The 26827-nt window shown below is 48.5% G+C and overlaps 4 protein-coding genes across 4 annotated transcripts; 1 reads left to right on the plus strand and 3 right to left on the minus strand.

The window, feature by feature from the left end:
* Nucleotides 1-89: 89 nt before the first annotated feature.
* Nucleotides 90-4327, minus strand: LOC311503191 (reticulon-3-B-like). The gene is made up of 8 exons (XM_084565769.1): nt 4110-4327; nt 2288-2438; nt 2153-2209; nt 1939-2077; nt 617-686; nt 503-549; nt 365-423; nt 90-212 (listed from the first exon to the last, which is right to left on the minus strand). The coding sequence occupies exons 1-8, from the start codon at nt 4192-4194 to the stop codon at nt 164-166; spliced, it is 657 nt and encodes a 218-aa protein (XP_084421895.1). The 5' UTR covers nt 4195-4327; the 3' UTR covers nt 90-163.
* A 141-nt stretch (nt 4328-4468) lies between these two features.
* Nucleotides 4469-7392, minus strand: srsf7b (serine and arginine rich splicing factor 7b). Its single transcript, XM_084565753.1, has 8 exons — nt 7294-7392; nt 6461-6641; nt 6143-6322; nt 5170-5244; nt 5022-5084; nt 4876-4947; nt 4748-4792; nt 4469-4641 (listed from the first exon to the last, which is right to left on the minus strand). Exons 1-8 carry the CDS (start codon nt 7319-7321, stop codon nt 4605-4607), a joined length of 681 nt encoding a protein of 226 aa, XP_084421879.1. The 5' UTR covers nt 7322-7392; the 3' UTR covers nt 4469-4604.
* Nucleotides 7393-7678: 286 nt separating this feature from the next.
* gemin6 (gem (nuclear organelle) associated protein 6) lies at nt 7679-8518 on the plus strand. The gene is made up of 2 exons (XM_084570062.1): nt 7679-7853; nt 7963-8518. The coding sequence occupies exons 1-2, from the start codon at nt 7711-7713 to the stop codon at nt 8351-8353; spliced, it is 534 nt and encodes a 177-aa protein (XP_084426188.1). The 5' UTR covers nt 7679-7710; the 3' UTR covers nt 8354-8518.
* Nucleotides 8519-8826: 308 nt separating this feature from the next.
* sos1 (son of sevenless homolog 1) lies at nt 8827-24753 on the minus strand (the record flags this gene model as incomplete). The annotated part of the gene is made up of 22 exons (XM_084565776.1): nt 8827-9694; nt 9784-9905; nt 11576-11849; nt 11931-12047; nt 12182-12354; nt 12441-12558; nt 12729-12891; nt 12971-13090; nt 13173-13395; nt 13748-13851; nt 13982-14098; nt 14476-14557; nt 15014-15675; nt 18239-18366; nt 20066-20164; nt 20455-20565; nt 20879-21022; nt 21101-21310; nt 21463-21627; nt 21710-21841; nt 22713-22838; nt 24667-24753. The coding sequence occupies 22 exons, from the start codon at nt 24751-24753 to the stop codon at nt 9221-9223; spliced, it is 3951 nt and encodes a 1316-aa protein (XP_084421902.1). The 3' UTR covers nt 8827-9220.
* Between the last annotated feature and the right edge of the window lie 2074 nt (nt 24754-26827).

A 26827-nucleotide genomic window follows, 5' to 3' on the forward strand; every position in this document is an offset into this window, starting at 1 on the left:
ACAGTGGACAACAGAGGGACGGACACAGACTGTGGACTCATGATTGAGACAGAATAAAGACAGTGGACAGCTTTACTGTTGCTTTTCATCAGTCTGACTTTATTGTCCAATCAGCAGCTGAGTCAGTGACAAACAGACCAATCAAGAAGAAGGGGGGGCGGGGTCACTCAACTTTGGTCCTCCTCACAGCTCCAGGTAACCTGTCCTGCAGCCTGGAGACACAGAGACAGCTTCAGCCGTTTGTACTTTCTGCCTGCTGTGGTCTCTGGACAAAATAACGTGAACGCCTGCCTACGTCTGTCTGGTAACCATGGTAACTGGTTAACTGCTGCAAAGAGATGTTTTCAAACCAACATGAACTCACTTCTGTAGAAAATCCTCCAGTTTGGACTGAAACAACTCGACCTGTTGATCAATCTGAGTCTGAACACACAAAGAAACACACACAGGTTGTAAAGGACGTCTGGTTCTAACACTGACTTCTGCTTGTTTGATCGTTTACCTTTTTCTTCTGGTAGATAAGCGGCGTGGTGAAGAAGATGACGTCAGCTGGAAACAACAGAGAGCGTCAGAAAATCTGATTCAACCTGAATCAGTCACAAAGAAACTGACTCACCGAGAATCAAGATGGAGACGCCATTAAACACAGCGCCGACGTACGTCATCACCCACATGACTGCAGCAAGCTGAAACATGACAACAAACAGCTGAAACACGACAACAAACAGCTGAAACATGACAACAAACAACTGAAACACGACAACAATCAGCTGAAACTTGACAACAAACAACTGAAACATGACAACAATCAGCTGAAACATGGCAAACAGCTGAAACATGACAAACAACTGAAACATGACAAACAACTGAAACATGACAACAAACAGCTGAAACATGGCAACAATGAGCTGAAACATGACAAACAGCTGAAACATGACAAACAGCTGAAACATGACATCAGCTGAAACATGACAACAAACAGCTGAAACATGACAAACAACTGAAACATGACAAACAACTGAAACATGGCAACAATGAGCTGAAACATGACAAACAGCTGAAACATGACATCAGCTGAAACATGACAACAAACAACTGAAACATGACAAACAACTGAAACATGGCAACAATGAGCTGAAACATGACAAACAGCTGAAACATGACATCAGCTGAAACATGACAACAAACAACTGAAACATGACAAACAACTGAAACATGACAAACAACTGAAACATGACAACAAACAATTGAAACATGACAAACAACTGAAACATGACAAACAACTGAAACATGACAAACAACTGAAACATGACAACAAACAATTGAAACATGACAAACAACTGAAACATGACAACAATCAGCTGAAACATGACAACAAACAACTGAAACATGACAAACAACTGAAACATGACAAACAACTGAAACATGACAACAATCAGCTGAAACATGACAAACAACTGAAACATGACAACAATCAGCTGAAACATGACAACAAACAGCTGAAATATGACAAAAAACAGCTGAAACATGACAAACAACTGAAACATGACAAAAAACAGCTGAAACACGACAAGAAACAGCTGAAACATGACAAGAAACAGCTGAAACACGACAACAAACAGCTGAAACATGACAAAAAACAGCTGAAACATGACAAACAACTGAAACATGACAACAAACAGCTGAAACACGACAACAAACAGCTGAAACATGACAAACAGCTGAAACATGACAAAAAACAGCTGAAACATGACAACAAACAACTGAAACATGACACAGTTTCCAATCACAGTCTGTATGTGTTGAGACGTCTGTACAGTTGCTCCAGAGACACAGCGTCTGTCCACCACCATGAGTGTTTATTATGTCTGCCAGACACCTCTGGTGTTTAAGAGACATAAAGCTAACATTAGCATCGTGCTAACACTCAGTAAGCACCTTCAGAGAGTCGACCAGGTCTTCAACCAACAGCAGCCTCCTGGCCTGACTGCTGAACCAGTTCAGATGGATCAGACACTGATCAGCAATCTGCCGGACAGACTCCGAGGACACAGAGATGTCCTTCTCCAGCAGAGACCTGACGACAGAGGACAGATGAGGATGTTAGTGTGTTACTGTGTGTTGCTGTTGTGCGTCTTACTGTGTGTGTTACCTGAACGGATGACCTTCATCTGACTTCTGGACGGCCTGGATCACTGACTTGTAAATCCTGCACACAGGAAGCAGACAGTTGTTCAGATGACGTCACATCCTGTCATTTACCCGTCTATCCTGGAGCTCCGCCCACCTGAAGGTGATGGTGACGGAGAGGAAGGCCAGCAGCAGGTAGGACACCACGCTGATGACTGACAGCGTTGCCACGGAGATGAGGACCAGCAGCGACAGGCCGAACGCTGCTGCCGACTTCTTGGGTTCTTTCCAGTGGACAAGCTGTAAGGCTGCGGAGACAGAGAGACTGAGACCACGCCTACCTGCAGGGCATGATGGGTAATAATTAAAGGTCCTAGTCTGGTGTGTCGGAGAAAAGAGGTGTAGGAACTCAGATAAATCATGTCAGGATCTGAAACCTTCACAGCTACAATCAACTGAGTGAGTTTCTACATAAACTCAAACGTTTATCCAGGTTAAACTGGAGAATCATGGTTTGTTTCTGACTGTAGATGAGGAGGAACTCACACACACACACACACCACACACACACACCACACACACACACACACACACCCACACACTTCTATAATCCAGGTCAAACAGAGATGTGGAGTCATGTGGATCTGATTAAGGAGGTGGAGCAGCATTCCTCAGAGACCAGGGTAAACCTCTCTGCTCCTAAACTCCACAAGGTCTTTGTTACTAGGTCTAAACATGTTTGTATCAGCAGTACCGCTTAAAAGTATTTGATTCCTTCAGAACTTTTTTACATTGACTCAAAACATCCATGTCCACGTGTTCAGAAGTGTTTCCATCAATGTAATGAGACTGAGGTGTGGTTCAGTTCCTGGTTTAGTTTCAATAAATCAGGGATTTGTCTCAGTCTGATCTTCACAACACATGTTTGTGGACAAAGGAGCTTTCTGAGGAGCTCAGAGAAAGAGTTGTTGTTGCTCATCAGGCTGGAAAAGGTTCCAGAAACATCTCTAAAGAGTTTGGAACCCACAAATAATCCACAGTCAGACAGACTGAAGACGACTGTTCCCCTCCACAGGAGTGGTCCACCAACAAAATACATGTACATGTATTGACCAGGTGTTCATATATATAAATGTATATTTATTTTATATATACACCGATCAGCCACAACATTATGACCACTGACAGGAGAAGTGAATAACATTTAAACCATCTTGTGACAGTTCAGTGTTCTGCTGGGAAACTTCTGGACCTGGCATTCATTGGTGTGGATGTTACTTAGACATGTAGCACCCACCTAGACCAGACCAGACACCCCCACCCCATAGCAATGACACCCCAGCAGGATGCAGCCTGACACAGACACACACACAAACACTTTAGGAACAACTAAAAAAAAACAACATGCAGAACAGCACAAGGTGTTGACCTGGCCTCCAAATTCACTAGATCCCAAACTGATCAAGTATCTGTGGGATGATCCACAGAGGCCCCTCCCCTCAAAGGCCCCCCCACTAACAACCTCCTGTTGATCAGACACCACAGGACACCCTCAGAAGGCCCATGTCCGTTCTCTGATGAGTCACCACATGGGAGACCTGCACATTATTAGGAAGGTGGTCATAATGTTATGCCGGATCAGTGTACATGTACAACAGTACTGAGTTTGTTACTGAGATCTGATTAACAATCAGCTGATCCGTTCACTAAGACCAGGACAATAGAGCTTTGTGTCGTTAACTTTCAGCTATGTTGGTTAGCTGTGTTAGCATTGTTAGCATTGTTAGCATGTCACTGAGCAGTCAGCTGTCAGGTTAAAAGCCAGTCCACTCTGATGTTTTATTTGTTTCTTCCACATTAAAAAAACATTTTAAAACATCTTAGACACAATTCAGCTGCTTTCAGCCAATCAGCTGTGGATCTCACCGATCAGCTGATCCATTCACTAATCAATCAGTGGACCAGGTGAGTCTTCATACCTGTGTGCGTGATGTCTCTGATAGAGGAAGAGGAGTTGTTGGAGGACGATGAAGAGTCAAAGCTGCTGCTGGTAGAGTCGGCCATTTTCTGCTCCTTCTCCTGCAGGTGTCAGTTTGAGAGTGAGCCGGTGGTGGAGGCGGCGATGGCGTCATTTTAGGGGGCGGGGCTTAGAGACAGAATGTGTGTGTGTGTTCAGGATTAACAGGACTTCAAAACGCTAGCTGGATTTGTTGTCATAGCAACCCAGCTGCTTCGCTCTGGGGCCAGTGAACTGATCACATATGGATCACCGTCTGATCTCTGTTGTCAGGCGGCCATCTTTGTTCTGATTCTACGTCATGACACCTGTAGACAGTCAGACTCTGATAGAAATCTTTATTGATTGGTCATGTGACAGGAACAGGAAGTAAACTGACCTAGAGACACGGGCTGGAAAAACAATAATATTCACAGGAAACACTTCAAACCAAACAAAAGACTAAAAGGTAGAAACTTCAGTCGTCGTCAACAGAACTCCCCGAGGGCGAGCGACTATCAGAAACACAGAGACAGAGAGAGAGAGTCAGCCTCCAGACCGAAACAAACCAAACTGAATCAGAACCAGAACCAGAATCAGGACCAGGACCAGCAGACTCACCTTCTAGTTGGAGATCCAGAACGAGAGCGACCCATCGACCCAGACCTGCAGACACACACACCAGTCTGGTTCTAACAGAATATTCACCTGTGAACGTGAGATAGACTGATCACTAAGGTCACACCTACCTGCTCCGACCTCGAGACCTGGACCTAGTTCTGGATCTGGTTCTGGATCTACTTCTGGACCTGGTTCTGGACCTGGAGAACACAAGCAGAAGCATTAAAGCTGGTTCTATCTCTGCTGTGACGGTGACGACAGAAGGAGACCTGACCTGGACCTCCCCGTGGAGACGGACGATCTGGACCGGCGAGGAGAGAAAGACCTGGACCTGGACCTGATGACATCATCAACAGGTGAGAACACCTCCACCAGATTAAGAGGCCGTCTTGCACTAGTCTCAATGACCCAACGGGACTCACCTCCTCCCTCGGCTCTTGCTGCGACTCCTGCTTCGGGAGTACCACCTCCCACGGGACCCGGTCCGAGACCTGGACCTGAATCAGAACCCAAAGCAGCAGCAGTGAGAGGCGGAGCGAGTCGGGCCGGAAATAAAGTGATGAATAGTTGAACAATACTCATGCAGGTAGAACAGGTGTAAGACTGGACTTTAATGGTGATGAGATAAACCTTTTGCCGGTCGGCCCTCTTTGGACCAGGTCTAGCAGATCTAGATGATCTAGAAGATTTCTAACGACGACCGTACTGACACCCGAATCGCTTGACTTGATAGAAGCGAGGCGGGTTTTTCTAGAAGGGACCCCCGTCCAGTGGGTCTCTTCCTCGTTACATTACTGACGGCCAAATTAACGGGACGGGGCGCTGGTCTGCCTCCGAGCCTCTAAAAGTGTTTAGGAGATCAGTTCAGCCTCAGCTCACCAGAAAAACTCTAGTCATGAAAGACCTTTGGATCTGAAAGGTTTGGACCAGGAGTTAAAGATCTCACACTCAGCCAGAAAGAAACACGTTAGAGACACTAGCAGGTCCAACACTGGGACAGCTGCAGACCTGGACCCAGCAGGACCCAGCAGGACGCCGGTAATGCTCTGTGCTGTAAATCAAACATCCTGCTGGACTCAGGTCTGACAGTTTCACTTTCATTCAGACATTTCTGAGACATCAGAGACAAAAACAGTAAAACAGCTGAGACTCAGTCGGAGAAAAGCTGCGTCTAAACACACATTAAATAAAAGTTAAACAAACGTTAAACACATGTTCCTGCAGCTGATGATATTGTTGAAGCGTTCTGATTTAATAAAGACATTCAACCCTGATCCTGTCCTCTGTTTGTGTCTTTACTGACTTGTTGATCAGCGACTGAGGCTCACGGCCGATCACAGCTTCATCAAAAACACTGGGCTCATGTGACGTCAGGGCGGCGGTTGCCACGGTTACCTGCTCCTCCGGCCCCGGCGGCTGTAGCGGTGACAGTCGTAGGCGTAGTGACCTCTCTCTCCGCACTCATAGCATTTATCGTTGGGGTCAAAAGGTCGACGCGTCGGGGGGCGCTCGTACCGAGAGCGCCGAGGCATCCCGTTGGACGGCTCCACCCGGACCCGGCTCCCACAGATCACCCTCCAAGGAGATAATTCACCCTAATTAACCTTAATTAACTTCAACCCACGGCAATTCATCTTAATTCAATGTGAGAGCAGTGGGTGTCCAAGTGTGTGTCCAGGTGTGAGTGTGTCCAGGTGAGTGTTGACCACTGACTTTCCGTCCAACCCTCTGACGGCGTCGTCTGCGTCTCGGGGGTCTTCAAACTCCACGAAGGCGAAGCCTGGAGGGTTCCTGGCGATCCAGACAGTTCTGAGGGGCCCGTAAAACCCGAAGGCCCGCTCCAGCTCGCCTTTACCCGCCCCCGTCCCCAGGTTTCCCACGTACACTTTGGTCTCTGGGGACACAGAGGAGGAGGAGGACAGTCAGGTCCAGCTGCTACAGCCAATCAGAGAGAGGTCTGCTACGTGACAGACATGGAGACATATGGACATGATCAGTGTGATAACGACAATAATAATAATGATGATGAGGATGAGTCGATTCATTCTGGATGATCAGAAGGTTATTATTCATCTTTGAGAGGACGAGGAGACGATTAGATTGAACCCCAACATGTCACAGATCAATTATTACTCATCAATAATTATTCATAATTAATTATTGATGAGAGCTGGGTTTTATAAACTCTGTTCAGCTAAATAGAACCAACCCTAATTAAACTAAATATTAACTGTGACACTAAAAGGCTGTTTATAAAATATAAATAGGCTATGACTTTATAATGATTTTTGATTAATTTATAAATGTAAACAACAGCAGGAACATATTATATTATATTATATTATATTATATTATATTAAATCTAAAGCAGCTACAATCTTTAGTCATTAAACATTAAACAGCTGTTCCATTTAAAGTCAGGTTGTAAAACCGTTAGCTCTGACAGGCTAATGACAGCTAGCCTTAGCCGCACCGATGCTAACCGGACAGGCCGTCCGGTACCGGCGCGTCTGTCCCCGGACACATGAGAACACAGAGCGGGTTACCTCCTCCGTACCGACCGTGTCGGGACATCCTCACCGCGGTTCCACAGCTCCGCAGAGTCCGGACTCTGTGTGGATGTTAGCTTAGCCGCTAGCTGCTGAACGGACTAGCGCCGGAAGTCAAGTGAAGCTACTTCCGGTTAGATTTTCAGCGTTATCGCTTCAGTTACGCTTTTATTTGATTTATAACAATTAATTTACCCTATTAGACATATTTATCTGTTTTATTTTATTAAGTTTTGCTATGTTAAATTTTATTATTTTCTGTTATGTTCTGTTTAGTATCGTTGTGCCGCGTTCACGGCCTGCAGGGGACAGCAGCGGCTCAGTTTGGTCTACAAAGCGGAACCTTTCTTCCCTTGTCGTGTTTTCTTCCGGCCGATTGAAAGGCACGAACCGCAGACAGGAGGTGTCCGTTTGATGGTGGTGGACGTGATGCGCGGCTGGGCTCTGCTGGGTCCGCTACAGTGGCTCCGGTACGTCCACAAACAGGTGAAGGTGAAGGCGGGAAGAGATGAGGAGCTCCGCGGCTGGTTGCTCACCGTGGACCCGGTGTCCGCCAGGTGTGTAGTTTAAAGGCAGTCTGACATTTGAGTGTTAGTTTTTTATTATTGTTGCTGGGTTCGGATGATGACCCGGATCTGACCCGGTCTTTGGTTCTGTCCCCGGCAGCATGGTCCTGGTGACGTTCAAGGAAGACGGGGCGTCGGTTCGGGTGGTGATGGGTCACGCTGTGGAGGAGGTGGAGGTCCTGCAGGAGGCTGACGAGGAGACGGCGGAGCGTCTCAGAACCGCCTTCCTCCCCCAGAACTCTCCCAGTCTGGACCCAGACGAGCTGAAGACGAGGAGAGGGAAAGTCCTCCGGTGGCTACAGCAGAACCGGGTCCCTGTGGAGGAGGACGGAGACGAGCTGAGGGTGGCGGGGGTTCTGACCATCACGGCCCCGTTTGGACCAGAGGACTGCTGCAGCTCCAACCAGATCATCCTGGACCGCATCCAGAAACTGATCCAGATCCAACCATTACGTCCAGAGACAGATCCAGATCCTCCAGAGACTGATTAAAATCCATCCAAAACCTCCAGAGACTGATCCAGATGCAACCGGAACCTCCAGAGTGGTACCAGACAGTGTTGAATGGATCATCCTGGAACCAGCAGGTTCTGGTTCTGTGTTGCAGCTCCAGTGTTTACATGAGACAAATAAAATGTTTATTTCCAGCTCACTGAATGTTTGATGTTTGCCTTTAATATAGATTTAATTCATTAGCATGTTTGGTAGCAACACACACACACACACACACACACACACAGACACACACACGGGTAGAAGTAGGCCAAGCAGTCACCATGGAAACAGCAGACTCACCTGAATATCCATCACAGTGTCCCATCCACTCTTAGCTTGTCACTGAGCATGCTCAGTAGATCCTCTAATCTCTGAGGCGGGCTAAAGTGAAGTCGATAGCAGTAAAGTGTAGGAAAGTGAAGTAACTTGCAGACTGTCAGCAGAGGAGTCAAACACAGAGCCGTGGTTTCTGTTGTCCTTCCATCTCCATGGCAACAACATGTTTATTCCCTTGTTTTGTAAAGAAGGCGATCATCACATTTGTTTACATCTTCATTAACAATCAGAGACAAATAAGATCAGGTCAACCAGAACCTCTACAGTACCTCTGGTTCTGGACCAGTACCTGAGGGTTCCTGACACACTTCAGTCTGCGGGGAACTACATTACCCACAAGTCCCCTGCTCAACACCAGAAAAAGAAAATCGACCACGGATGAACGTTCTTTTAGAATAAGAGCACATGATTTGTTGTTTTTTTTTTTCTCAGTTCAGATCGGATCAGAACCGCCAACGATCCAGTCTGTAGTTGATTCCGATCCAATCAGCTGTAGTGTTAGCTCCGCCTCCACTGCACGCTGTACAATCAAAGTGCGGGGGGCGTGTCCAGCATGGGGGCATGGCCCATGGACTCCCTCTTATAGGTCTTGGGGGGCAATTTGGGGACGCTGTGACGGGGGGGCACAGGGGGTCCGTCCAAGGGGAGGAGGGGCAGGGGCGGTGAAGGGAGGGGCATCTTCCTGGAGGTGGGGGTGGTTGTGACAGGGGTGGGGGGAGGGAGGGGCGGTGAGGTGGACGAGGCAGTGGGGGTGGTGCACATAGAGGGGGAGGCGGGGCAGGCGGGGGGGAAGAAGGCCTGAGGCAGCAGGTCGCAGCGGGGGCGACCCTGAGGAGGGGGCAGGAGGTGCAGTGGAGAGTTGAGGGGCTCCCGAGGAGGCAGGGAGGGGGGGCTGTCCGGGGGAGACGACGACGAAAACGACGACGAGTAACGAGGTGGGAGGAGCTTACAGGTGGGCTGACGAGGGGGGACGGCGGGGGGGCTGTCCAACTTTGACATCATCTGGGGGGGGGGGCAAACAGAGAGACATCATGTGATCAGTTAAAGGTAACCTGAGGTCCTGAAGAACCTGGAGAACATGACGACGGTACCTTGGACGGGGACGACTCAGCTGGAGCCGACTCTGGTCGTCTACGGGGAGGAACCGGGGGAGGGACCACCACGTCCTCTGGCCCCCGGCTGAAACTCACCATAGAGGAGACGGACGACGACCCTGAGGAGAACCAGGAGAACCGCTGTTAGATCCAGAACCAGCGGTTGACACACAACGCTTTGACACAACACGCTGATGGCTTCCATGGAGACAGTTACTATGGAAGTGATGGGATGTACTAATATCAGCTCTGATTCTGATAAGACTGATCAATGATCCATTAAACCTACAGCAGACGGGTGAGACAGGCGAGTGAGGTCAGACAGGTGAGACAGGTGAGAGGGGTCAGACAGGTGAGACAGGTGTCTCTGAGAGGTGAATGTACAGAGTCAGGAGAATCATACTAACGTGGACCGTGAGGCAGAGAGACCACAGCAAAGATACTGTCGCAGGCTGTAGAGTGAAAAGGAGAAACACTGTGAGGAGAAGGAGGAGGAGGAAGAGGAGAATCACAGAGAGGAGGAGGAGAATTGTAGAGAGGAGGAGGAGAAACAAAGAGGAGAGGAGGAGGAGGAGGAGGAGGAGGAGGAGGAGGAGGAGGGAGAGGAGGAAGAAGAGCAGTGACTGTTTGATCTCTGCTGTCTTCACACTGTGAGTTAGTTTCTTCTGTCTCACCTGAAGATGTAGAGATGGAGGTTAGTGTGAACTGTGTCTGATCAATAAACTGATAAACTGTTGATACTGGTCAATAACACAGGTTAGTTTGTCACTCGGTCTCTTTTATACAGACATGCTAACAGTTTCCTCCTGTGTGCTAGCTTGGTTAGCAAACAGTTAATATCTGTGTCACAGTCATTGGGCTACTGTTTCTGGGTGGGGCCACAGTCAGTGGGTCGACTACAGTCAGTGGTTGGACTACAAGTAATGGGCGGGGCTACAATCAGTGGGTGGGACTACAGTAAGAAGGTGGGGCCACAGTCATTGGTTAGACTACAAGTAATGGGCGGGGCTACAATCAGTGGGTGGGACTGCAGTCAGTCGGGGGGACTACAGTAAGCGGGTGGGGCCACAGTCATTGGTTAGAGTACAAGTAATGGGTGGGGCTACAATCAGTGGGTGGGACTACAGTGTGTGGGCAGGGATACAGTCAGTGGGTGGGACTACAATCAGTGGGTGGGACTACAGTGTGTGGGCAGGGATACAGTCAGTGAGTGGGACTATATTGTGTGGGCGGGGCTACAGTCAGTGGGTGGGACTGCAGTCAGTGGTTGGACAACAAGTAATGGGCGGGGCTATAATCAATAGGTGGGACTACAGTCAGTCGGTGGGACTACAGTGTGTGGGCAGGGCTACAGTCAATGGGCGGGACTGCAGTCAGTGGGTAGGACTACAATCAGTGGGTGGGACTACAGTGTGTGGGCGGGGCTACAGTCAATGGGCGGGACTGCAGTCAGTGGTTGGACTACAAGTAATGGGTGGGGGTATAATCAGTAGGTGGGACTATAGTCAGTCGGTGGGACTACAGTGTGTGGGCAGGGCTACAGTCAATGGGCAGGACTGCAGTCAGTGGGTGGGACTACAGTGTGTGGGCGGGGCTACAATCAGTGGGTGGGACTACAGTTTGTAGGCGGGGCTACAGTCAGTGGGTGGGACTACAGTGTGTGGGCGGGGCTACAATCAGTGGGTGGGACTACAGTCAGTGGGTAGAACTGCAGTCAGTGGTTGGTCTACAAGTAATGGGCGGGGCTATAATCAGTAGGTGGGACTACAGTCAGTGGGACAAGTCTTACTGGAGTGGAAGGGGCTGCTGGGACCCTGTGGCGAGTCGAACACGCTGCCTACGTCTGTGGAGCTGGAGGCAGCGGAGGCAGGGGGTGGAGTCAGGGGAGTGCGGGGGGAATTGGGGGCGGAGACTGCCCCCCCCTCAGCCTCGCTGTCAGGGATGCGGCTGTAGCTGATTTTCCTGGGCTCGTTCTGCAGCGGTGTCGGGTGTCGCATGGTGCCGGGCCTCGCAGAGGTGGGACGGATCCCTGGAGACTTCAGAGGACAGGTGTACTTCTTCACCTGGGTGGAGGCGGGGGGGACATGTTATAAAGAGTCCTACATGGGGACATTAAATGTGACGGGGAGGGGGGGGACACTTACAAACCGAGGTAACGACCGAGCGTTCCGAGGTTCAATCTCCAGAGATTTGTTGAAGAGATGATCAGCAAAGTCCTTCTCTGACAGGTCCTCCATGGGGTTGAGGTTCTCAAAGAACTTCTGCTCACCAACAAAAACAGACTTCACCAACTCACCAACACAAAGCAGACTTCACCAATGTAAAACAGACTCCATGACCCTGAGCTCTTGAACATTTGCGTGTGAGTGTAAACAGGAAGTGACCCTGGACTGACCCTGATGTCGTTCTCCACCCTCAGACAGTACGGCTGGTTCTGGTACTGTTGGATCTCTCCAGTGATCTCGGCGACTTTCCGTCGTTTGCTGAAGTTGATCAGGTCTTTGCCGTGTCTGCGCAGGAAGTCGGGGTTTCCTTCCTCCGTCTTCAGGATGTTGGTCAGGTAGATACCTGTCCACACACCAACACAGGTGATGGTTATTTAAGATCTGACCTTCATGGCTGACCTTTACAGACAAGAGAGAGTCAGATCATACCAAAGAAGGGGACGCAGGGGGGGTTGATGGAGCGCAGTTTAGCCAAATACTTCTTGTAGTGGTCTTCGCTGAGCTCATGAGCCTCCTCCAGGATCTTTCTCTGTCGACTTGGAATTTGCTGCAAACGACAAATAAGATGAATGTGAATGTGTTGAGTAATGAATGAACCCGTGTACTGCAGCGACCCCTGGTGTTTGGAGGTCCTATCTACAGTTTGGGAAACAAGTTGGAAAAGGGTTCCTGACTATTTTATTTCACGTATGGTGATGATGATGGTGTTGTTGTCACCTCGAAGGTGTGGTCCAGTCTGTAGACGGGGGATGAGTTCATGGCGCTGACGACCTCCAGAACTCCATTAAAGTTGTTGAGCTCCTGAAAAACCTGCAGGATCTCGATGATCCGAGAAACAACAGCAACTCGTTCCTCCAGGTTCTCGGTCTCTACGATACACCTGGAAAGACAAAGACGGGTCAGGACAACAGTCACGCAGGTGGCTGCTACCTCCACCTGTGGGTTAATGGTGATCTTACTTTTCGAACCACAGTGTGAGGTTGGTGGTGTGTCGGATCATCCTCAGGAGGTTGGGGGAGTGAATCTCTTTGTCCTCTTTGGTCCAGACGCTGCCGACCAGCTCCGACGGCTGCACCGCCCTACGGGTCACATGATGTTTAGACCGGTGAGACGTAGCAGACAGGTGAGACGACACAGACAGGCCAGTGACAGGTGTGTTACCTGTAGAAGTCGGACTCGAGCAGGGTGAGCTGACGGGCGATCTCGATGGGGTGCAGGGTCATGAGGTCGAAGGGCTCCGTGTTTCCTGGCTTACAGATGTGCCACTCGATGGGAGGAGGCGAGTTCTGGAAGGTGATGCTGTGACTGGGAACACTCACCTGAACCTGCAACTTCCTCTGGATGATCTTAGTGATGGACTCCACCCACTTTCTCATCGCCTTACCTGAAACACGTGACATCAATTACCCCGGGTCAGACACAGTGAATTCTCAGACAAGTGTCCAGACAGGTGTCCAGACAGGTGTGCAGGAGTTCAGAAAGGTGTTCAGACAGATGTTTATACAGATGTATCAACATAGCATTCAGACAGGTGTCCAGACAGGTACTCAGACAGATGTTCAGACAGGTGTCCAGACAGGTGTCCAGACAGGTGGGCAGGTGTTCAGAAAGGTGTTCAGACAGATGTTTAGACAGATGTATAAACATAGCATTCAGACAGGTGTCCAGACAGGTGCTCAGACAGATGTGCAGGTGTTCAGAAAGGTGTTGAGACAGATGTTGAGAGAAGCTCCTACCTCTGACTGAGGTGATGAACTCCTCCAGTCGGCTCAGCAGGTGTTCGTCTCTCTCAAAGTCGTAGAAGTGATGCTCCACCCAGTGACGACACACATTCAACACCCTGTAGGAAGAGGAGCTCATAGATATAAAGACTTTTCTGTGTTTGCTCATTATAATAAACTAAAATAATTTAGCTAACAGGAGATGATGATGATGATGAGACAGATCAGAGATAATAAATAATGCTTTACCTGAGCTGAACCGGTTGAACAAACTCTTTGCGGAAGCGTTTGAGTTCAGCACTGAGCAGCTGCTCTCCTCCCTCCATCTGATCCGAGTCGGTCGGCCTCGGCTCCGGGATGTCAAACCTGAGCACGGCAACAAAGTCCTGGTTTACTTTTCTACAAACACACGTCTCTGTCATCTTTTATCTATCAATGTATTTAGTGTTTTCTAAAAATCATCATTTAAAAACGTGCACATGTGTGATACAGACAGTTCATAGACTAGAGGACGGAAGACATGTCCCGAGGACATCGTGGCTGCTGGAGTCTTGCACTAATATGAGTCGATTCATTTTTTTTAAATCAAATATTCAATTCAAATCAAAAGAAAAATATCTTCACTGGTCTGAGACATTTGGACGTTTGTATGAGCAGCACCAACTCTAGATGAAAGGTGATTGGACATTTCTTTTGTCCTGAGTCGTCGTGATTGGTCCATGAGAGCCGTCAGGTGAGCTCACCTCTCTATGAGCAGGTCCAGCAGCTCCTGAGGTTTACAGAACGATCTGTAGGTGGTGAGAAATGTCCTGACGAAGTTTGGATCTGAAGGACAGAACAGAGTCAGCTGATCAGAAACCAAAGGCCCAGGTCAGGACCCGAGGTACAGGTGCATCATGGGAGTCTAGTGGACAAGATGTTCCCAGTGTGTTACACTTCAAGATGGAGACAGAAGACACTTTTTACCCCCTGACTTACCTGGACCAGGCTTTACAGATGAGGACATTGTCCAACAGTCTGGTCTAAACCCATACTGTCCTCTGATCAGATGAGGACACTACAAACGTCTTAACTTCACACAAATGTCTTCACAAATGTCCTCACTTCACATAAATGCCTTTACTTCACACAAACGTGTCAATAAATGAGTGGAAGTCTCCCCCAGTGAGTCAAATTGTCTGTTATACATCTCAACAAACAAAAGACGTCGTCAATGATCGGTCTAGACTTCATCCCTTAGCCTCACGTGTGTTTAATCACCTGTGTGACGTCATGTCTCACCTGCATACATGTGGAAGGTAAGTCTCTCGATCAGTTTCAGGACGGTCCCTGCTTTGATGATGGGGATCCCGGACTTTGACTGGACGTTCTCCTCAAACACAACGTTCTCCTCGGAGTCGGGTTCTGCGAAGCGGTACTCCTCAGCCCCCGGCAGCCTCATCTGCTCCTCCTTCTCCTCCTGCAGCATGGCGGAGTCAAGCATGCGTTCCAGCGTGCTGCGGTACTGCAGCGAGATCAGCGCCGCCATCCAGCCGTTCTTTTCCTCTGCGGATTTTGCCGCAAACACCACGCTGTTGCCGTCCTTCAGGATGATCTCGAAGGCGTGCCGGTACTCGCCCTCCTTGTCGTCCTTGTCGTTGATCTGGACTTTGCGCATGAAGAACTTTTCTTTGAGCCGGTACTCTGCCGTGGACCCGGCACCGGGCAGCCGTGGCGGGCCATGGTTAGACTTACAGCAGATCATCAGACCATCGAACAGGAAGATGTGGCGCTCGTGTTTGGCGCCGACACGGGTCAACGTGCCCTCCATGATGAACTCGTTGCAGCACTGACCAATGTCCTTCCCCTCCCAACCATCGATGTTCTTTTGGATCTCGTTCATCTTCTTGATGGCCAGATGTTTCCCCTTCATCTGATGGCTGTAGAAACGGCAGGCTGACTCGCTGAGCGCCACCGAAGAAGAATGAAGGAAACGAGAGGAAGAAGACAGAGTTAGCCGGTAAGTTAGGAGGATCTGACAAGTCTCAGGCCGGTCTGGGACAACTGACGTTCTGGTCTGATTTCAGACGGGTGTTAGTACTACAACCTGAACTTGCTCTACCACACCTTCACTTTAATTAAAGGAACAGTTCACCACGAGTTCATTATCGTCTCCTCAGCTGACGATGAAAGACGACTCTCTGTTTTCTGTTAAAGTTTTTCCTGGCTGCTCTTAGAACTCGACTGAAATCATTCAGTCACTTCAAAATCAATTCAAATCACAGGTTTCAGGACTTTCACACCAAAAGCAGCAGCTGGGCTTCACACACGACTTAAACACAGTGGAATGCTCTTATTTTGAAATTGTTCCATCTGAGCGTTACAGTCTTCCTTCTGTCCGCTGCTGTTCTCCTGTTGTGAAATACTCTTTGGCAGTAAAAACACAAATATATCATCAGGTCTCGGTCAGTGGAGCTACATGTGATTGGAAGTTAGTGCATCAGTAATAGACATCCATCTGTAAAACCCCCCACCCTAGGGTGAACTGCGCCTTCATCTCATCATTGGGTTAATTTTCTACTCTCTCTTCATGTCGGTGAGTTTTGATTGGTTGGGCTCTGTACAAACCGGAGAGGCTACTGTGACGACCTGCACGTCCAACAGGAAGTGAGGTCACAGCAGGAAGACCTCCAGCCTCAGTCCGGACAAACAGCTGCACTGTGACATAGAGACACAGCAGAGAGTGAGTGGACTGGTCCTTGATCTGAATCTGTTGTTAAAGAGAGCAGCTCACTAATCAGTTTACAGCATAAACCCCTGAGGTATGCACCACACGGAGGTTTTCACAATGCTCCGTCAAGGACCCAACCAGCCTCCACCAGCATTTATCAGACACGCTTCAGGTCAGGTGTAGAACACATTAATGAAAATAAGAGGGTAGTGTGATACCGTTGAGACTGTTGAGACCGTTGAGACCGTTGAGACGGTGAACAGTTCCTAAAATGTTAGTGCTGTGTCACAGTGGACGTGAATCTGTTTGACAACCAGCTCCTCAGTCTCTGCAATGATTCATGAAGGACGTGGTTTGTCCACTGGCCGACTCAGATGTTCAAGCTTTGATCATAAGTTGACTGATCTGGTTGTAGTCTCTGAGAAACCCACCAGGGTTATTCTGGAAACCTGAGGTGTCCATGGTGAACAGGTGGTGAAGACACATCTGACAGGAAGCTGACCAGCTACACCAACTACCCAACTGTCATCAATCAAATGGACTGAGCAACAAGAACAGTGCCACCACCAGCATCCAGACACATAGAGGACAGGTAGAGGACAAGTAGAGGACAAGAAGAGGACAAGAAGAGGACAAGAAGAGGACAAGAAGAATCGTAGAGGACATGTGGAGGCTCTGGGATCTAGAGTAGGTTTCACCTGCAGCCTAAGGTGGGCCAGAACCAGATGTTGAGGGAACTGGTCTGAACACTGAGGCCTGATCCGGGGTCAGTACTAACCATAGTAAACACAGCAGTGGTATCAGAGGACAGTGTGACCTAGGACTGATGGGATCGGTCACATTCATGTGGTGAAGGCTCCTACCTCCGGTCCTGACCCAAATCCTGACCCTAAGCCTGACCCTGACCCTGATTACAACCGTTGTCCCAACCCTGACCACAGTGTACCCCCGCAGACATGTCTCTGGACATCATACTGTCCAGATATATCCATTTCCCTCAGGGTCAAAGTCAGTGCTCAGACTATTTTCAGCATTGGTTGACGAGACACAGGATTTACATCTGCTTGTCTGGTATAACTGGTCTAACTCCACCCTCTATCTACCTCCACCATTCTCAAACTACCTCCATCAGTTTCTATCTGCCTCGACCAGTCTCTACCTACCTCCATCAGTCTGTAACTACCTACCTCCACCAGTCTCTATCTACCCACCCTCCTCCCTGCTGTAGAGACACAAAGAAGAAGGTCACCTACGTCCTCATGTCCTCCGGTCATCCAACCATTCGCCGTCCTCGTTTCTTCGTCCAGATATATAAAATTTAGTCTTTATTGACCAGCAGCCGTTTTCCTCTGAGCTCTTTTCTTTCTACCAGAGAACAATAAGCAGCCGAGCAGCACCGCCCACATACTGACGCTGCTTCCTTCAAACTTCATCACCCTCCAACCCCCAACCTGCGACCCTGGCCAACCCTCCCTCCCGTCCTGCTCTATTTTGGGCCAAAAGGGAAACGGAGGATGGGAGGAGTCCCGCCGAGGGTGTGTTGTTCAGAGTGTTTAGTACTCATTGTTGTAAGTGACTCAATAGTCTGTGTCAGTAGTTTCTGAAGGTTCATGTCTGTTTGTTTCTGTTCAGTTAAACTCAGGTCCTCTGTTCATCATGTGATCTAGTCTGGACTAGAAGATTATCAGTTATTTATTGGTCCTGATCCATAATCTGACGTCCATGCATATGTATAGGTGTATACAGTTGTGTACAGGTAGATACAGGTGTGTACATATGTGTACAGGTGGACGTACCTGAGCCTCCGCTTGGCCAGACTCCTAGAGCAGATCCTCTCCATGCTGCTCTGCAGGTTCAGCAGAGCAGTGATGGCCTGTTTCAGACACTCTTTATCCTCCTCATCCTCGCTCTTCTCTTCCAGTTGCTATGGAAACAAGGGGGACACGGCAAGTAGTCATCAGGAGCACCTGTACAGGTAGCTATCCAATATATTGTAGCCAACATCAACAGTTGGTCCAGTCTGGGAGAGGTAATGTCCCATACAGGTGGACAGACTGTAGACCAGGAAAACTGGACCAGAATCAGAATCAGAATCAGAATCAGGACCAGGACCAGGACCAGGACCAGACATGTTTAACATCTGTGTGGACTGTGCCATCCCGTCAGAGTCCAGGTTCAGAACCAGAGGATAAACCTCCTAACCCCCCTTCAGCTGGGAAATAATCTGCAAAACATGACTGGAGGTATTTCAGAGATTTAACCTCAGTGGGGACAAAAGAGCTTAGAGCTGCCCCAAGGAAAGTCCCGGATCAGGACTGGACCCGTAAGGTACTGGTCTGAACACACAGCCCTGGTACCGGGTATGATGACAAACCGGTTTACAGAGATTAGTTGATGTGTTAGCATGTTATCTACTGTTTGAAGATCAAACAGCAGGGGGACAGCAGAGTCCAGTCAGACGGTAGACGGCACAGTCTAGACACAGGTGTGATACAGGTGCTGGACAGATGTGTATTTCCAATGAGAATTTTCTATATTTCTGCATAACAATTTTTCAAAACATCAGTGGATGTCCTGAAAGTAGACAGACACATCAAACAGAAATATTATACTTGAATGAATCATCTGGTCATATCTGTGAGGTGTAAAAGTGAGTGAACCCTTATTTTCAGTATCTGCTATGACCTCCTTGTGCAACAATAACATCAACTAAACGTTTCTGGTAACTGCTGATCAGTCGTCTACAGCAGCTTGGAGGAATTTTGGTAAAATATGTTCAAATATAATTCAGAATTCATTGGTCCATCAATGAGGACAAGCCGTCCTGGTCCAGATGCAGCAGTGTTGTTTCATCTAATTTAAACCAAACTATTCTACTTTGGTCTCTAAACATTGTCCCAATAGTCTTCTGTCTTGTCCACATGATGTTTAGAACTGTCCTTCTTGGAGAGCAGTGTCTTTGTCCATCACACCATGGTTGTTCAGTGGATTCATCAACATTAACATCAGCCAATGTGAGAGAGGCCTTTAGCTGCTTAGAAGTTCCCCTGGGTTCCTTTGGGACCTCTCAGACTATTATGGAGTGATCTTTGTTGGTGGACCACTCCTGTGGAGGGGAACAGTCGTCTTCAGTCTGTCTGACTGTGGATTGTTTGTGGGTTCCAAACTCTTTAGAGATGGTTCTGGAACCTTTTCCAGCCTGATGAGCAACAACAACTCTTTCTCTGAGCTCCTCAGAAAGCTCCTTTGTCCACAAACATGTGTTGTGAAGATCAGACTGAGACAAATCCCTGATTTATTGAAACTAAACCAGGAACTGAGCCACACCTGAGTCTCATTACATTGATGGAGACACTTCTGAACACATGGACTCTGATTGGACCTTGAAATTAACTTGGTGTATCAAACTGATATGTAATATTGGCTCATTTTACTGAATAAACAAAAACACATGTATAATATTTCTTTTCCACTTGTTTGATTGAGTTCTCTTTATCTACATTCAGGACTTTCGGGGCACAATCCATTGATGTTTTGAGGCTTTTTTTATGCAGAAATGTGGAAAATTATGAAGGACGCAAATACTTTTAAGTAGCACTGTAGGTGTTGGACAGGTGTCTCACCTTGAGGATCTCGAAGAGGTGGAGACAGTGGTAAACAGGAGTGAGCAGCAGCCTGGGGAGAACGTACTGGACAGCTTCTTTAAAGCCTTCACAGATGGACTGAAGACACAGAGACACACAGAGAGTCACTTCCAGCCTTTATCATCATCATCATCATAATCATCATCATCATCATCATCAAGCTGAAGCTAGGGAACCTGTGTTTGGCTGATTGTTAGTGAACTGCACCCTGGGTATCGTAGTTTTGCATCTTTGAGTTGTCGTCTCAAAGGAAGTGAACAGCTGACTGAAGTAACTGCGTCTCAACATATTTGAGCTCTATCAACACACTGACTGGTCTCTGAGGTCAAAGGTCAGGGTGACGTGTGGGGGGGTGGGGCGGGGCTTACCTGGAGGTGAAAGGAAGCTCCTGGTTTGGACACCTGACTGAGGAAGTGTTCGTGGAACCCAGAGCGTAGGATGTCCTGAGCATACGTCTCATAGGGGTCAAAGGCCAACTCCTGTCAATCAAAGGACAAGTGAGACAGAACCATGGAACATGAAGATGCTTCCTGAAGTGCAAGGTTCCGGCGACACAGAGGCTAAAGACAACATGAAAGGACACCCACCTGTCAATCAGAGCAGCCATCTCTTTAATTCTGCTTTAAGCCTTAATTTTATTTAAACATGAGTTCCATGAAAATCATCATGAACCAGACTAGAACTGTTCTTTAAAATGGAAGTCTACAGGACTGATGCTGGTGGAACATCTAGTGGACAATAGAGGAACTGCAGCTTCATGTACCAGAGCATGACTCAATCAGGTGTACAGACCTCAGCCAGGTCCTCAAAGCAGCTCCCCACCAGAGGATGAGGACTTCCTTCATCAGTCATCTCCACCGTGTCCTCGATCAGACCCATCAGCTTCACGGTCACCTCATGGATGTCTACGATCCGACTGAAGATACTTTCCACGTCCTGGACACAGATCAATGACAGTGATCAGAGGACCAATCAGAATGATCAGAGGATCAATTACAGTGATCAGGTACGTACGTGCTGGGAGAAGAGCATGGGGCTGGAGGTGAAGGGTTCTCTGAACACCTTGATGAGCAGGTTGAGTTGTCTCAGGTACTGTCGACCGTCGGCCATGAAGCTCCTCACCAGCTCGTAGTAACTCTGCTCCTCACTGGCTGACGGCTCCTCGTCCATCAGAGGGAATCCGCTGATGTCCTCCTCGTCTTGGTGGAACATGTCCATCAACACCTGCACACAACAACACCCTTGTTACTGTGGGAGTGGTCGTAGCACAAAGGTTAGCGGTTAGACCTTAGCTCATATGGTTTAGGGGCTCGGGGGATAGAGGGTCGGGGGTCACGTCAACTTAAGGTCCCCACTGAGGCACAAAGGTGACAGACCTTGTCGGCACACATGGCCACAGTGATGTCCTGCTGGGAGATCTCGTAGTGCCGGATGTTCCTCACGTAGTTTCCTGCCAGTTTGAGGATGTCGGCGGAGATGTACTCCAACACGGCCACCATGTACACCGACACCTGGTGGTCGACCTTATAGCCCAGCACCTCCTACACACAAGGTATGACGGGAGACAGAGTCAGAGCATGGTCTCGTGGGAATCACTTGATGATGAAGACGATGAAGGTGTACCTTCAGCAGAGGGTGGATCTTATCAACAGGCAGAGCTAGAGGGTTCCTCCTCTTCCTCTTCTCGATGGCAGCCTGAGCATCAGCGATCGCCCACTTATCGATCGGGTGAGGAAAACTCTTCTGAACTCGCTCCTAATGACAGGAATGGGAGTACAGGTGAAGACAGGAAGCAGACCCAATGGGAGGACTAACCTCGGGTCTACACATCTGGACTGACCAGTTCTATACATCTGGACTGGTCTACGCAACTGGTCTGACCAAGGTCTAAACATCTAGACTGACCAGACTGGGTTCTCTTTGTCTACTTTCAGGACTTGGGTCAAAATCCGCTGATGTTTCGAGTCATTTTTATGCAGAATTTTATGCAGAAATGTAGAAAATTCTGATGGAAGCAAATTGTAGTGTATATAATGTATAGTGTATAGTGTGTATATAGTGTCTATGGTGTGTATACACTGATCAGGCATAACATTATGACCACCTTCCCTTGTGGTGACTCATCAGAGAATGGACATGGGCCTTCTGAGGGTGTCCTGTGGTGTCTGGCAACAGAACGTTATTAGTGGGGGTCTTTGAGGGGAGGGGCCTCTGTGGATCATCCCACAGATACTTGATCAGTTTGGGATCTACTGAATTTGGAGGCCAGGTCAACACCTTGTGCTGTTCTTCATGTTTTTTTTTTTAGTTGTTCCTAAAGTGTTTTTGTGTGTGTGTGTCTGTGTCAGGCTGCATCCTGCTGGGGATGGCTGCTGCCATCAAGGAGTGTCATTGCTATGGGGTGGGGGTGCCTGGTCTGGTCTAGGTGGGTGCTACATGTCTAAGTAACATCCACACCAATGAATGCCAGGTCCAGAAGTTTCCCAGCAGAACACTGAACTGTCACAAGATGGTTTAAATGTTATTTACTTCTAATGTCAGTGGTCATTATGTTGTGGCTGATCAGTGCGTGTTTATGTGTGTTTACACTGTGTGTGTAGTGTGTGTGTGTAGTGTGTGTGTATACCTCTACGTCCTGCACGCTGCGGGGCTGGGCCTGACACAGCAGACTGAGCAGGAGGAGGATCAGCTCCTCGATGTACTGCAGCGCCTCCTGCTGGGACACCAGGTTTGGATGCACCTGGTTCAGTACCTGGAACACACAACATCAAACATCATCGGACTCACTGAACCTTCCCAGCATGCACTGCTCCATTAGTGAGACAGTGTTGCCACCAGGTGGACAGACAGAGAACACCTGTAGAGACACACACACACACAACATATGACCTAATATAACAGATGTATACAGGACACATGAGAAGATGAAGGTCCAACAGACTCTACCTCAGTATGAACGACCAGGTGAATAACAACCTTCACACTGTTTACTACACAACATCACACACTCCTACCTGTGTGTGTGTGTGTGTGTGTGTGTGTTACCTGTATGCAGGTGAGTTTAGTTTGAACACAATGACTAGAACGTTTCTGTTTGACCAACAACAACCTGAACACATGTGACAGTGTGTGTCTGTCAGTCTGAATCTGTTTGACTGACATATGTCCAGTAGATGAGGACATGGAGGACAGTGTCCCCTGCACCGACGACGAGTCCAACTAACGAACCTGCAGCTCTAATAAATCTAATTAAAGGTCCCTTGAATCTCCATGGCAACAACACAACTCCAACAGCTACACAACATCAGACCAATGAGACGGGAGGACACCTGGACAACAGATCAATGAGACGGGAGGACACCTGGACAACAGACCAATGAGACAGGAGGACACCTGGGCAACACATCAATGAGACGGGAGGACACCTGGACAACAGATCAATGAGACGGGAGGACACCTGGGCAACACATCAATGAGACGGGAGGACACCTGGGCAACACATCAATGAGACGGGAGGACACCTGGACAACAAACCAGTGAGACGGGAGGACACCTGGGCAACACATCAATGAGACGGGAGGAAACCTGGACAACAAACCAGTGAGACGGGAGGACACCTGGGCAACACATCAATGAGACGGGAGGACACCTGGACAACAGATCAATGAGACAGGAGGACACCTGGACAACAAACCAGTGAGACTGGAGGACACCTGGACAACAGACCAATGAGACGGGAGGACACCTGGGCAACACATCAATGAGACGGGAGGACACCTGGACAACAGATCAATGAGACAGGAGGACACCTGGACAACAAACCAGTGAGACTGGAGGACACCTGGACAACAAACCAATGAGACGGGAGGACACCTGGGCAACACATCAATGAGACGGGAGGACACCTGGGCAACAGACCAATGAGACGGGAGGACACCTGGGCAACACATCAATGAGACAGGAGGACACCTGGACAACAAACCAGTGAAACTGGAGGACACCTGGACAGCAGACCAATGAGACAGGAGGACACCTGGAGGACACCTGGACAGCAGACCAATGGGAGACGAGGACACCTGGATATTGTAGTACACAGGTAGCTAAGCTAGGAACAATGAGTGAATGAATGAGACAGGTAAACGTCCAGTTTGCTGCTGTAGGATAACAACACATCTCCATGAAGACTGTCCACAGAACCAGGACACCTCCACGGAGACAGACCACTGGTTCTTCCATCATGTTCCTGTAGAACCTTAATGATCTGGAACACCTGAGCTCAGACTCAGATACAGACTCGTGGTGGGCAGAGAGGACACCGTTGTTCAGACCTAGACCTGGACCTGGACCAGGACCAGGACTTGGACACCTGACCAGCTCTGCTCAGATTTACCTGCAGAGACACTTGAAGCTCACAAGACCTCACTCTGTCTCTATTGCATCTCTAATGTCTCTATGTGTCTCTGTCTGTATCTATGTATCACTCTGGTTCTCTAATATGTCTCTAACGTCTGTAACGCGTCTTTCAGTGTCTTCATCTGTCTCTGATGTGTCTCAGCCTGTCTCTATGTGTCTCTAGGTACCTTTTCCAGGGAGGGCACCAGCAGGCCTCTCCATTTCGGAGCGTTCTCCTCGCTGAAGAAGTCGTACTGCTGCTGGGCCGCCTGCATGGCTGCTGCGGGGTCTCCGCTGTCAGAGCGAAGCAGCCGGACTCACTCGCTCGGGTCACCGGTTTACATGAACGCCGTGAGGTGCTGTCCGGGTCCGGTAGGGCGGGTGAAGCGGGGAGCCTCAGAACATCCAGGACGATCCTCCAGAGCAGCTGCCGTCGATGCGACCATCCTCGGCCGCTACCCGGAGATCAGCTAACGGTTAGCTCCGCGGCTAGCTGCTAACTGGTGGGTGTAGCTCGGCTCACCGGGATGAGAGCATGGTGGCCGGTACCGGACCACCAGCACCGGGATGACAGTTAGCTGCTGCGGTTAGCCTGTTAGCATGTAGCCGCTGCTAAGGTTAGCGGCTAGCCTCCATCAGCGGCGGGTCGGTGGATTCGCTGACAGGTCACCAGCGACTGATTACGGTCGGTCCGAGCAGCGGCCGCTGTCTGACGGTTACCGGCTGATTGCTGGGGATCAACGGCTGCTCGGTGCTCACCGCTCCGCTGCTAACACCGACACACTGGCTCTCCAGCAAGGCGCCTCTCCGACGCCGTCCCCGCTGCTCTTAAATGTGTCCGCTCTTCCAGCTCTGTCCCGCGGACTCCCTCAGACACCGGCTCCGGTCCCGGGCCCCAGACGGTCACCAAGCTAACGGCGGGCGGTTGTTGTGACTCCGGTGTGAGGTACGGTAGACGGTGGAGCGGCTAGACATGCGCAGTGGACAGGTGCTGACGTACATGGGCAGGGCTCCAGAGTGGGAGTGCGTCGTGTGTCACAACCGGATGATGCGCATGCGCTACTTTACGACACAAACTGGCCGCTTTATGGTCGGTGTGGATGGAGGGACACACAAAACAACACGATAACTACACACTTATACACACAATAAAACAATAATACACACTTATACACACAATAAAACAATAATACACACTTATACACACAATAACCCAATAACTACACGTTATATTAACACAATAACACAATAATGCTCAATATATACAGTATAATACACATTATGTACACACAGTAAAACATAATGAAAATAGCCACAGCAATAACAACACATCCCCTGAGGACACGACTAGCCTCAAAAAGAGATAATTGTTAAACATAATTAATTTATAGCTGTCATGTGAAAGAAAGAGCCGTTGTTCAGGTCAATATGTTCTGCAGTAACTCGCCTTCAACCTTTAACCCAGACAGGACACACTGACTCAGTAGAAGATGAAATAATGAATCAGTCTGTCGTCTCTTAAAGGTGACGTCTCCAGACCGACAGACATCACCATATAAACTCCTCAGAGCGCCTGGTTTCTAAAAGAAGATCAACAGCAATATCAGACATAATCAGATGGTGTCCTCTCTGGACAGCCTGCAGTTAAAAGTTTTTTAGTATCAGCGGTTCATTAACTGACGGTAAAAACTTCAGCCACATCTCTACATACAGGGTTTGTTAGTGGAGGAAGGTAGAAACTAATTTCAAACAACTCAGACGTTGCCGTGAACCAACAATAACGATCCAGCTACCAACACAAAGTGATACTTTATCAATCATCAGTTAATCAATCATGTACCTGCTCAGATCGATCAGATGAATCTGAGGTGATCTAGAGAAATAAACGGTCTGATAGAGAGAGAATTAAAGATAAACCGGATGAACACGTCAACTATTGAATTAACGGACAGAAGAGCTGCTCCTTTAACTCATGTAATAACATCTTAATTCTCTGTTGACTGGTATCTGTAACTGACTTCATGGACACGAGTCTGATTTTAAACAATAAACATCATTTCAACCTGTTAATCAGACTTTGATCAGTTAAACTCTGACCTGCTGAGCTAGCCTCTGTGGATTCATTAGGAACATGACGTCCTTCATTAATCTGATAAAATGTCAATGTACCTGACATCTTTACCCGCCACAATAAAAGTCACCTTTCTACAGACTGACTCAGATCTGTTTCAGAAATCTGTGTGATTCTATGTTCAGTGAAATGTTTCATCCATTAAAACAGAACAATTTATTTAAACTTGATCTGAAATCCATAAAACTTCTACTAGAGACATTTAGAGTCAAACACTG

This window comes from Chelon labrosus, assembly GCF_963514085.1.
Source record: "Chelon labrosus genome assembly, chromosome: 2".
Lineage (NCBI taxonomy): Eukaryota > Metazoa > Chordata > Actinopteri > Mugiliformes > Mugilidae > Chelon > Chelon labrosus.

Coding starts and splice junctions, on each gene's coding strand:
- srsf7b (XM_084565753.1), bottom strand. CDS start 7,321: ATGTCCCGACACGGTCGGTACGGAGGAG. Junction 5,085..5,169: donor AGCAAGAGCCGAGGGAGGAG/GTGAGTCCCGTT, acceptor TGATGTCATCAG/GTCCAGGTCCAGGTCTTTCT. Junction 4,793..4,875: donor AGGTCTCGAGGTCGGAGCAG/GTAGGTGTGACC, acceptor GTGTGTCTGCAG/GTCTGGGTCGATGGGTCGCT.
- LOC311503191 (XM_084565769.1), bottom strand. CDS start 4,194: ATGGCCGACTCTACCAGCAGCAGCTTTGACTCTTCATCGTCCTCCAAC. Junction 550..616: donor CGTCTCCATCTTGATTCTCG/GTGAGTCAGTTT, acceptor TGTTGTTTCCAG/CTGACGTCATCTTCTTCACC. Junction 213..364: donor CTGGAGGATTTTCTACAGAA/GTGAGTTCATGT, acceptor CTGTGTCTCCAG/GCTGCAGGACAGGTTACCTG.
- gemin6 (XM_084570062.1), top strand. CDS start 7,711: ATGGTGGTGGACGTGATGCGCGGCTGGGCTCTGCTGGGTCCGCTACAG. Junction 7,854..7,962: donor GTGGACCCGGTGTCCGCCAG/GTGTGTAGTTTA, acceptor TGTCCCCGGCAG/CATGGTCCTGGTGACGTTCA.